The sequence below is a fragment of the Toxorhynchites rutilus genome, chromosome 1 (assembly GCF_029784135.1).
Source record: "Toxorhynchites rutilus septentrionalis strain SRP chromosome 1, ASM2978413v1, whole genome shotgun sequence".
Taxonomy (NCBI): Eukaryota; Metazoa; Arthropoda; class Insecta; order Diptera; family Culicidae; genus Toxorhynchites; species Toxorhynchites rutilus.
Window position 1 is genome coordinate 24,472,330 of NC_073744.1, and position 12,349 is coordinate 24,484,678.

The 12,349-nt window shown below is 37.7% G+C and overlaps 1 protein-coding gene across 3 annotated transcripts in view; it reads left to right on the forward strand.

Annotated features, from left to right (window-relative positions):
• The first annotated feature begins 409 nt into the window (after positions 1–409).
• Positions 410–12,349, forward strand: part of LOC129762552 (dopamine receptor 1) — a 306,279-nt gene continuing 294,339 nt past the window's right edge. For all 3 annotated transcript variants that reach the window (XM_055760944.1, XM_055760973.1, XM_055760953.1), the window contains exon 1: positions 410–2,200. In XM_055760944.1, the coding sequence (XP_055616919.1) occupies positions 2,144–2,200 (57 nt within the window). In that variant the 5' untranslated portion in view covers positions 410–2,143. The remainder of the gene's footprint in view (positions 2,201–12,349) is intronic.

Sequence of the window (12,349 nt, forward strand, 5' to 3'; positions counted from 1 at the left end):
CAGTGAAATAATCTCGAAATAAGTACACTCGAATGAATCTTCGATGAACATGAATACCCATTATCCCATTCATCAGTTCACTGAGCGAAACTTTCCATGGAAAGCTCCTTCCACCCCTCCCCAGGCGGAAGCTTTATTCCAAGCTCTCGCCAAAGCATCGCACATTCAACAATGCTCGGCCGTTCTCACGTGTTCGGAAGCATCCGGGAAAATAACAGCGGAAAACAGCTGGTTCTGTCGGGAATACGGCTGTTCTAACCTTCCTCCGCTACCGTCGCCGCCGCCCTCGTCAGCCCGCCACTGCCATCCCAAATGTAAATGTGTTCGTCCTCATCTTTTTTTTTTTTTTGGGTGGCGGGAGGCGGATGCTACTTCCCGGCTGGAGTAACCAGTCAGTCAGCTTCGAGCTTTCGACGGACGATGTCGCGCCCTTTGAACTCTCCGCGCTGGTCGGCGACATCCCTTTAATCCAGTTGGTGTTTGGAGAACTGTTGTTTGTGTACTTTTTCTTAGTTTCTCTCTCACTCACCAGGAGCAACCTGAATAGCGCTCTAGTAGCTGTTGCTGTCGAAGGATTCTTGTTTTTTTCTGTTTGCTTTTTGGGGGTGTGTTGGGCGGAAGTTTCGATGGTTGGTGGCACGAACGCGTGTTCCGCGGGAGGTGAAAAATCAAGACGGGGAAAATAGCAATAATACAAATGATCGCGCCAATAATAATTAATGGACGGAACTAGTTCGCGTGTTTCGGGTGAGCTGTTTGAAGCTAATTGATTGGGTCCAGATTTCGCTCCTGCTTGTTATACGAGGGTGGGAGAAAAGAGCCAGATAGATAGGAATCGCTGAATTGGTGGCAATTAATTTGAGGCGAATGCCTCGGCGGTGGGAAAAATACGACAGCGATAATTGCTCCAACGCAACCGGCATTGATTTGCTTAAGCTGATTTCACACCACTTCGGGAGGGGGAGACGTGAAGTGTTGTCAGTTGTAGAGAGGTGTGTACATTGTGTAGCAAATTGTGTGCATTTTGTTTTGCATCGAAAACAAATAATTCTAGAACCGGATCTGGTGAAAGATTCCGTTAGACTATGATAACGGTTCAGAAAGTACAACATTTGTTACGATGGCTATACTAGAAGCAGAATGAATTGAAAAAAATCATCGCTGATATAAAGAAAACCAATCTCAAAGTGACAGTAATGTATGTCACATATAATGTAGAAGTGTTTTTCGATTGTAATATTCCTCCGAAGAGTGTAAATGTGAAGAGTTGTGATAGTTTCTGTTTGTATGTATTAAATAATTAACACCAATAGTTTATATTGATACGATGAAACCATTCCAATCAAAAGTTTTCCCAGAAATGAGGGGGAAAATACAAAGCCGACGTAGCTGAAATCAAAAAAATCAATGTAAAATTTTGTAATTGTTCGCTCAAATCAATTCCCAACTTCATATCAGCCACCAATAAAATTGGATCCTCTCGGTACGAAAAGTTTTAATTGAACCAAGTTCCACAGCTGAGCCGTGGACTGATTCCGGTCAGTGAGTGAATCGGGCAAGGAAAGCTGGAAAAAGTGAAAAATTTTGCAATGAATTTCATCCCATTACAACTCCGACCCGCGGAAGAAGAAGAGTGCGCCTGATTTGGGTGGTGTGACAGCGTGATTTGATGGTACGGTCCCGGTGGCGGAGATAACCAGGTGGGAAAGTGATCGGTGCTACTCAAGTCCTACCTTCCGGAAAGGAACAAGTTTGATGAGCATTGTCCGTTATCGCATGACTGAAGAGGATTGCGGTGTGATAGTGAGTGCATTGTGCGCGGATGAAAAAGTTTTTGCAACCCTCTATCCGGCCATCTTTTATGCAGTGTGAAATGGAGAAGAGTTGTTGGTGCTCGGGATGAGCTGTATGATCTTTCGCGTTTTATCTGACAGCAGTCACAGATAGTCACAATAGTTAGACGGAAGGTTTTTTTTATTTTTTCCCTGCTCTGGTTGCACAATAAATTCGCTCAATAAAGTTGCTGACACAAATGCTACACGGCGAGAATTACATCGACTTCTTCTGTGCAGCTTAGAGAGTGAGTGGTTGGTGATAGAGAAAAGAATAGCAGCGCTTCCAGGAGGAAATTGTAGCCAGCAGAATGGACATCGATATCATTGATATCCGGACGCTGGGCTATCTATCCAGCACAAGCACGGTAATTGATTTTTTCCTAGGATCGAGAATGTCCTGACAACAAATTCCTCACATCCATAAAATGTTCATCATAATCTAAAGAAGTGAATAAGGACTATTGTGTGTGGAACAGAATTTCGGAGATACATATAATCTTAGAGACTTGGTTTCGTAATTGTCAATTGAGCTCAATGAAATACGATTTGTATTTGGACAACTGATTTCCTGGCAGAATTACAAAACTATATGTTGTTGTTGAATACTGTTCCTGATCATTTTTTTCCTCGTCCAAATCTCTGATTTGGTAACGTTGATTGAGGATGGTGTAGAGTAACGGAATCAATTCGCTACTTATTCGGATAGTGCTTAAATTTAATGTGCAAAAAGGCACCCAAATATCCTGCAACTGAATTTTATTTTCTAACCGCGATGGGATTTTAGACGTGTACTCTATTATCTATAGCTCAACAATTATTTCTACAGCTCTCATATTCTGTTCCAGTTATCATTCGCACGAAAGGTGTAGAATCGGGGAATAACAATTCTTTTATCTGCGCTACAGGGGAAAGGTAGTAAAGACAGACATTTTAAGTGAACGTTGTTTTTTTCATGAATTTCACAAAAAAATATAGTTATCTCACCAAAAATGCAAAAGGAATGTGTCCGGTATCTTTGAAAAAATGAGAATGAGTCGAGAAAGACGGATACTTGACATGAATGGGGTGGGAAAGATGTACACTAACAGAAAATTCAACTTTATGTGCTCGATATGTTTTAGAGGTCTTCAAATAGGCCTTAAAAATAACGAACAAAAAATCTTGACTAAAATCACCTAGAAGGGCTTTTAATGTTTCTCATTTTTAAAAACGTTTTAAAAACTGCTCTGCACTGCTTTATATCGAGCTGCTCTTTATAGATTACTTTTCTGTTTTTATTTACACTTTGTACAGAAGGCCAGCTAAGTGTACACAGTAAGTTTTATCATTATCATTTATTACCTTTTTTATCATTAAAATACAAAATAAAAATGTAATTTATCAATCATACATGGGTTCCCATCTTTCCCACCCTGTCCGTCTTTCCAGACTTTCCCCTATATATAAATCAAGTTGAAAGTGTGTTTTGAACAACAGCTAATAATTTTAAATACCTATTGCATAATTATCATAGAAACTAGACTGTAATCGTGTTTTTTTATGTTTGAGACTACGTCTTCCAGTAAGGGTACCAAATCGAAGAACATGTTTTTATGGAACAATGTTAACGTAAATAGCTAATTGTGTTGCGAACGGATTTGGATGGTTTCCATATCAATCAAATTGCAAAACTCTCTAAAATTTGTTTTGGTATGCTATACTTCACGATTCCATTCTCTGTAAATGGTTTAAACCTTGATAACATAATTTTCTGCCGGCGCTTCAAAATTTTATATCATTTCTACATAAAAATTACTCCCAAATTAACACTTTACCAACCGGCCGTCGATTATTCGACTTTTGCTCCACAGCGCTTACCGACCGGTTGTCGATTAATCGACTTTCGATCTTTTTGTTAGATTTGGTTAGGTTAGGCTGACAAGTAGCAAGCAGCAAGCATTTCGTATTCTTTATTCAGATAATCGGTGCTTTTCTCAAAACTTTAGCTTTAGCAAACACTTAGTAGTGTTTCGGACGATCTGCGGCTGAATGGGCGGTGAAAAGGGCATAGTATGTTCGAACCGCTACCGGTCGGTAAAGTGTTAATATCGTAAATTTTTAGCACCCCTAAAAATATTGATGTATTGCCTTTAGAAGTCTTTGGTCAAGGGTTGAATTAACGAAACTTGAAAGAAATTCCATTTTTCCTCACATTTGTGTACTCACCTATCCGTGCTATCAATAACGAGCAACTAATGTAGCTCGAGGTAGGGTAATTGATATTGGTTTGTCCGCGAATCGATGCGAATCGATGTTTCTTCATGAAAACCACATATAATCAAGACGAGTTTGGGTTTGTTGAAAAACCCCAAATCTCTAGTTGCTAATAATGCCATAAGGCGTTCAAATTATCCAATCATACGATTGTTAACAATTTTCTTCAAAGAGAAATTAAGATCACGGTTTGTCCGGCTTTAGAAATCACCATTTTTGAATGAAGAACTTCGAATTTTCAAGTAGATGTTGCATTTCTCATTGCATGAGTTTACTGTCATCATATTGATCCATTCATGATTTAGGCTTCAAATTATTACCGTTTCTTGGGCATTTTAAAGGTGAACAGCATCCAACACAGAGAATATTTATTTCGGCTACGCAGACAACATAAACAAACTGCAGCGCGCCAATTGGTAAGTGTTCTAATCCTGAAAATTTCTGATAACGTACCAAATAATCTTCTGATGTATGATTAAAAGTTAGCTCAAATGAGGAGCGCTTTGACACCAATAGAAGGTAGAACTTTATAAACCTTTAAAACGTGTGAACCCGTAAAAATATCTAAACTACTGTAAATAATGAAACAGACTACGTTATTTATATGTTTGGAAACATTTGAATACCTGATTTGACAGCGCACCTGTGTCTAGAGGATTCAAAAAAGTGGAAAAACATCATTTGCCCTACAATATTTATACACCGCTGCGAATCAGGCGCGCGTAAATCGGTCGCTCGAAATGCAAATGCACGGAACAAACACTGCAATAAATGAACGGACAATGTGGAGAGAGAAAATATGGTAATGCCCATTTTCTATGTTATTGAATATAAATAAGTCATTCGTGATTTCAAATAGAAACAGAAAACTTTATTTGGAGTTTTTGTTGTTTACGAGTTGAAGATTTTAACACACAAATAGGGCTTTTCACGTTTCAGTCTAACTAACATAGTTTCAGTTTTGTGTCTTTCGACGATATCGCGGTATCCGCCATCGCGATCGGAAGATCGATGAAAAGTACGCGCGTTGAATATTAGAACATATAGCCGTTCCAATTATTTTTCAGGTTTCCCTTTTCGGTTTGCCTAAGTATTTTCTCTACCGCTTGTTGTGACGCACAAGATTTCCGGAATCTCGTTTCGTTGAGTTCGTCGGTCGATGTCAATTGTTCTGGTTTACATAATCATATCACTTATCTCAGTGAATCCTGATTTTACCTCATCTCACTAGCAACAACTCTTTCCATGATAATCGCTAGGGAACCACGCTATTGAGGCAACCCTTCCGGCCTACGGGCAACGACTATCATACTAACATTCCTTCCCTTCCCTCGGTGACTGTAAGGACGAGGCCGGCGTCGTTATTGACTATTTAAAGCTCGAATCACCGAAACTTGCACAATGAGAATGGTTTGCTACTCCGAAGTGTTCTTTGTGCAATTTCGCTGGTTCAGGTCAATCACGAAAAGCAGCTACGAAGTGTACAGTCTACCCAAGCTCAAGCTTTATCGCACACAACGGCTTTGCTCGATACAAAATATTAGAGAAAGAATGGCAAATTGGGCAAGAAAGCAAAATATAGTATTTTATAGATTTTATTCCGTCTTTAAATATGAGCTGTTCTCTCGCTTTTTTTTTTGTTCTAAATATATAATTTGGACCAAATGAATAATTCAAAACAATTACAATGTTACTACCACTGTGGACGAATTTCATGCCAACTCGATCAGCCACAGACAGCAACATCTCAGATTGCAGTGACATAATGTGGGTGTGAATGAGTGTGAGTGTATACGCAGAAAAACTATTTTAAAAATTGAAATTCATTTTTCTCGAAAACGTATTTTTTTAAATTATCAAAAAAAATATGAATAGTCCTCACAATTTCCAACAAGTCACTCATACATCGAAAGATGGGCACTATTACAGTTTTTCTAACGACCAGGGCTCGGCAAAGTCACATTCAACTGAGGGTAGTCAGCGAACTATGAAGAAATTCACCTTCGTATTCAATTGGAAATGAGTTTTGGCTTCTTCCAGTAGTTTCTCCATCATCATGACTCAACAGTCATTCGGGCGTCTAGTTGATATCTCACTCTACGACTCGATTATCGCATTTCATTCTCCCCGTTAAATGGACTTTAATGCATATTGAAGTGACTCCCCCCCAAATGCATTCGTTTCTCTCTCATGTATCACGTATGCATGTATCGATGTTTGAGTTCAACGTGGTTTGACATATACTATAGGTGAGCTAGATTATTTTGCATCGTACACGAAAATTACTCACACATATAAAATAGCGTGCAGTGTTGTGTTCAGAAACACTGACAAATTTATAGATTTTGTTGATATAAACCCGTTTTTCTGTATGTTTTTTTTTTCACAGAATTGAACTCGGAGACAAAGTGAACTGAAACTTTGTTTAGAATCCCTCCCAAACAGTTCGCTAATTACTAATACTAACGCGAGGACCTTTATAGCATAACTGATAACTGTCCAAGTTCGTTGATTTGAGTTCACGGTGGGTAGACAATAAACCGTCCATTAATGGTGTAAATACTTTTTTGCATCAGAAATCAAGTTTTCGTTTCATTTATATGGATGTAAAAATAAGATTGTGTACGTGGTTAACAAGATTCATGTCAGGGGGGTAGAAGTGTGAACTGAAGTCAGGTTGAATGAAGAGGCAGATTGATTCATTAGTCATGTCAATCAGAATAATCATTGACTAGAATAGTTCATCAATCATCCTCGCTTTTAACGCTTGTCAATTCAAATTATGTTGATTCCTAGTCCAGGGGTTTTCGGATTTTTTTATGGCAGAGCACTTTTTATAGCAAAAACTTTTGACGTAGCACCTGTATTTTTTAATCGATAAAACAAATCCTATTTGCATTTACATTACCCAACTGGGGACAACTCTATTTCGGTTGCGCATCGCAGTTACACGACATTTGACCCGTATTAAACAAGATAAATCATTATATGTTCAGTGAAATTGAATTAAAGAATGTTTTTTTCAAGGTGGGTTTTCAAGTGAGAGCACCATTTGAAACACCCTGTTCTAGTCGAAGCGTAGCTACTGAGTCTGCAAACGACAACTTTTTCATGTTTTCCTTGAAAAAAAAGTAGAAGGGTCTGAGCCTAGGGGTTGGACGGATATTTGACGTAGGACTGTGATTGTTCAGAAGACTCGGTTATTTTGTAATTCTTTTCATTTTTCATAAATCTGTTAGTTGACCTCTTTTGAAAATCTAAATAGTAGCCCTGAATAATGCCGTTTGTTGTATATACTATAACCTTCAAACGGTTTGTAATAAACAAAGAAAGACAATAAGCTTCTGGCAGGAAGTTCAACTGTCTAAATGAAAATGATTAATGAATATCAGTGTGACAAATAACAAAGTGGAATGGTAGATGAAGTATATGTGAATCGGTAAACAAAAGCAAATATCGTCATTGATTACATTGAATATGAAATTTATGGGGAAGAAACGAAAAAAAAAACAAGTTGAAAACACTCACGATTTCGTGATATTTTGCGGTAAAATACACATGTAATCATGAAGCTGCTCCATTTTCAATGGATAGCTACGGTATTGTGATTTCTTTCAATTGTCTTATTCTTATTAGTCTTGTTCTAAGGCATCGAGAGCAGCAGCTTTTTCGGTGAAATAATGTTTGCTTGTAGACTATCACAATCAAGTCGTTTTGGTTCTACTGCTCAACCTATCATAGAAGGAATTGAGTCATTGAGAATCATGAATATGAGTCATGAAAAATATTAATATTTTATTTCGTTTCATTTTTGTGATGCGATGTAATGCAGATCTCACTAAATCTTCGCATGATAATTGCTGCCTATTGTTCAAGCAAACCATTTGTCATGACAATTGTCATGCGAAAATGCGAAAACAGAATAGAAACTGAGAGAGGTTGGCGTCGGCATCATGCCTCATACCGTATGTTTCTATTCTGTTTTCGCATTTACGCATGACAATTGTCATGACAAATGGTTTGCTTGCTATTGTTAATTAATGAACGATCACTGTATGGGTGACACTTTCCTCGTTGCTTTGATGAAATCTTGCATCTCATTACTCTAACTTCTTGCTAACTTGCTAGATAGAAAGAATTATTGCACGCAATTTTATGTTACATACAACATTCATGGGAACGAAGTTGGAAGAAAGAATGCATAATACACGATTTACCTTCACCTCCGCTCACAAAACATACCTATTCTATTTGTTAAACTGCTCACTTGTTTTATTATTTCGACTGTTGATGTCTCAGGCGACAAAATGCTGGATAAATTTGCCGTCTAATGGTATATATTATAACATATATCGAAAGATCGATTCTGCGTAATATGCATTTGAAAACTCTTAAAAAACGTTACATTTTTCGTAGAATGACCTCCCTATATAGAAAACAAAGACGTAGTCAAAATACAACTAATCCTAATTTTGTTTAAAGTTAAGATAGCGAAATAGAGTATTGGGCAAAGTTTTAGATGTTTTCAAAATATGAACTTTTGTCGAAGGCGTCCACTTTCTGTTTTTACGTCAAAATACAACTAATCCCAATTTTGTTTAAAGTTAAGATAGCGAAATAGAGTATTGGGCAAAGTTTTAGATGTTTTCAAAATATGAACTTTTGTCGAAGACGTCCACTTTCTGTTTTTTATATTCTCTGGAATATACGACATGTTTTTGAGGAGACTCCTGAAAAAATACAAGCTTTACTCAAAACATTTTTGTGTGTAAATTCTTGCGTTTGACATGTTCTTGACATGTTTTAAAATTGAAAAACTTTTGCAGAACATGTCGATAATTTACAAATAAGAATGTTACGTTACGCGAGAATTTAAAAAAAGTAATGTTTACTGCGACACAAGTTTATATTTTGATAAGATCTAAAATCTTGTCAAATATATTATATTGTCACTATAATTGAGAGAAAAAAATATCTTGACATAAAAAAAATTGGGTTGGTTGTATTTTTTCCGAAAAAACCTGGAAAATTCGTTGTTAGAAAAACTTTTTCCCTGTAAAAGTGCCTATCTTCCGATGTATGAATGACATGTTGGTAATTTACTGGGCTATTTATATAGTTTTGTTTAATTTTTAAAAAAAACCTGTTTTTAAGAAAAAAAAATATTTTAATTTCAATTCCATAGGAATAATATCTTTTAAAAATCCACATACGCTATCACACTGAAATGTATTCACATATTTCATAATGTCTTCAAAATGTCTTCACAAAATCAAATGGCTTCAAAAATGAAGACATGCCTTCAAACCTGGCATCTCTGGTAAGCCGCAAAGTGGAAGAGAGATTTGTTTTTTACTTGACTACAAGATATTTGTTAATTGTTTTTGTTTTGATTTAATTAATTAATTTATAATGAACGAAACTTCTAATGAAAAAAACGCTTATTATTTGCTCAAAAAGAACATACCTATTATTGACCAACTTACCTCGTGTGTGGGGTTAGTTGGTCAATTTGTTCTGAAATATAAAGACGTAAAATAATGTCAAATAAGTGATTCTCTGGTTATTTTTTATTGAAAAGGTAAAAGCTACACCCAAAGTTAATTTTTAGCACATTTTCTGGCATCCCGATTTATTACATTAAATGAGCTGAAAGATAACATAAAATGTTCTACTCCCCAATACATGTATATCAATTGTATAATATATATATACTAGAGCCAATATGAGGGAGCGAAACAGAAGACACATTTAAATGATAAAAGCTTTTCGTATAGTTTGCCAAATACACGGCCCAGACAGAGAAAGATATATATCCTCGTTCATGTTCTTCTCTGTCGGCTTAAAAAACACTTTTAAACTTCATTTTATGATGAGGTGTAATATTATCACGCTCCTTTATAATAGCGCTGGCAGCTATATGGATAGCATGGTCGTGTAAAGTACCTTCGCATTCCACCCGGCCTTGGTTCGATCCACATTGACGTCGTATGGACTTTTTTTTGCACAATCCCAAATGAAAAGAGAAAAGAAAACAGAAAGAGATATCTGCTCGCATACATACAAACCAGTTTTAAGCTTCAAAATAGCTCATTATTTGCACATTTGACTCTTAGACCAGGAAATGGCATCTTTCCTGCCAAAGATGGCATGTTTTCTGCCAATGCTAGTTTGGGTGCTTCATTGTGGTTTGGGGCTTCATTGTGGTACATAACATTCTAACGCAAAACTTCGTACTACAAAGTTATAGTCAAATTTATTTAAAAATGACCAACTAGCCCCTCCCTACCCTACATGATTAATCATTTTTGACTGTCTGACTGTCCGGAAGGAGATCGTAATGGCGCGATATGTTTCAAAGAAAATTTCCCGTATGCGCTTCAGCTCATTTTCCATTATATTGTGCATGATCACTAACGCTGTGCATCTTCGGATTAATGAGCATACTTCGTTCCGAACATCCTAATTCTACACGAACCGAATCCAATCCACAAAATGAATCGTTTAACCACATCAAATGCGCGATTCATTATCCTTTTTGTCCGAAACGTGATGAATAATTTAAAAAATTTCCCTCCTTTCCACCCCCACAAAAACTGTTCTAGAAATTAGACAACCTGTATTTTCATCATCGTTATCTACATGGACATTGGACCGACAAAAGAAAAGAAATTCTTTCGAGAGTGGTACAAGAAAAAAGAAGACAACAAACCCCGTAAAACATAAAACTGTTATCTTCAACGGCCAGCTTCCGCAATTCTCGTTCTCTCTCTCAAACAAAAGACATGAAAATTACTGACGTCGCTCTTGAGGATGACGGTGGGTTGTGGGGGCATTAGAGGCCATGGCTTCCGGCCAGACTCAACGAATCACACTCGATCAATCTGCGGTAGAGTCGAGTCATTTTTTGCGGCTTCGGAGTGATTGTTGCTTCAGCCTTTCTCGGGGGGAAAGGCCACGAGAAGGGGGACGAGATTGTGTACAAATTTGTTGACATTTGGTGTGGGACGGCTTCCAACATCAGATTGCTGGATGATTTTTTGTTTGTCCTTTCCCGCTGACCAATATATTGTGAGTAATTTTTATTTTCGCCCATTTCTGGTGGAACGAAATTAGAACTTTGTACTCCGAGCGCGATGCGCGATGATTTTTTACAGTGATTAATGGCGCTCGCTCGTTGATTGTGGGCCCAAAAGAAGAATGGAATTTTACGTCCTCGAGTGCCATAGCAACGGCGGCAATCAATCAGGGATGGGGGAGGTTAAGGCCTGGGGGCGAATCTTGCATGACATAACCGTTTTGGAAGTGATTAGCTGATCCGCTGGTGGATAAAATTGTGAACTAAATTTTCCACTGTCACAGGCGGTATTTATGGATGGTGCCTGATGCGACATAATTCAACCTCTGAATTCTGATGGAAGTTTTAATTAGTTTGGAATATATATTTTTTTCAGCTTCTTCCGCAGGAAATTTCCACCGAAAGCGGGGCGAAAAGTTTGTTTGCTCAAAAATTACGAGGAAGGAAATCAATTAGAGGAAACGAAGATGAATGACGATGTTGTGTTTTTTTAATAAATGTTTGCGAACACCTAGCATGGGAGGAACTCATATCGGGAGAAGGTAGTGTTCCAAAAAGTTAACCTCTTTAAAAAGCAGACAAATTTCGCTGAAATACGGCTCCTAATATAACTTAAACTCTCGGTATTCCACCAAATTAATAATTTTCAACTTAAAACAGAAACGAGCGCATAGTTATTTTAATGAACCCATTAGTGAAGAGAAGGGTGGTGTCGGTTCATCTTTCTATTCGAGCCCAGAAAATGCCAGACTCTTTCTCTCGGCCTAACGAATGTTTATTAGTCTGGAGTTTTCGCAAACGGCTGTTCGACATATCAGACTGAACTCATAAAAGTGCCAGTCTACCTACGCCACCCTCGCAGCCTCCGGCGGCTGCGGTATCTTCGTGGCGAAGGAGAAAGTTTGGAAATTTATTGAAATAAGTTTTCTCCTTTCGTGGTCCCGCGAATTGCGCGCACTTGTGTCCTCTGTTGACGCGAGCGGCACCTGAAGGCGACAAAACAACGAGTTAGGAATGACGAACATCGAAATAATAGCGAGGGTACCGAACAGGATCGTTTGTTTTATTCTTTAAATATGTATTGCTAATAAATCAACTGCAAGGAAGTGACTACCCGTTCTCCAGTTAGAAATTTGATCCCAAAAGATCCTATTTATGATCTATAGGGACGGAAATCTATTGT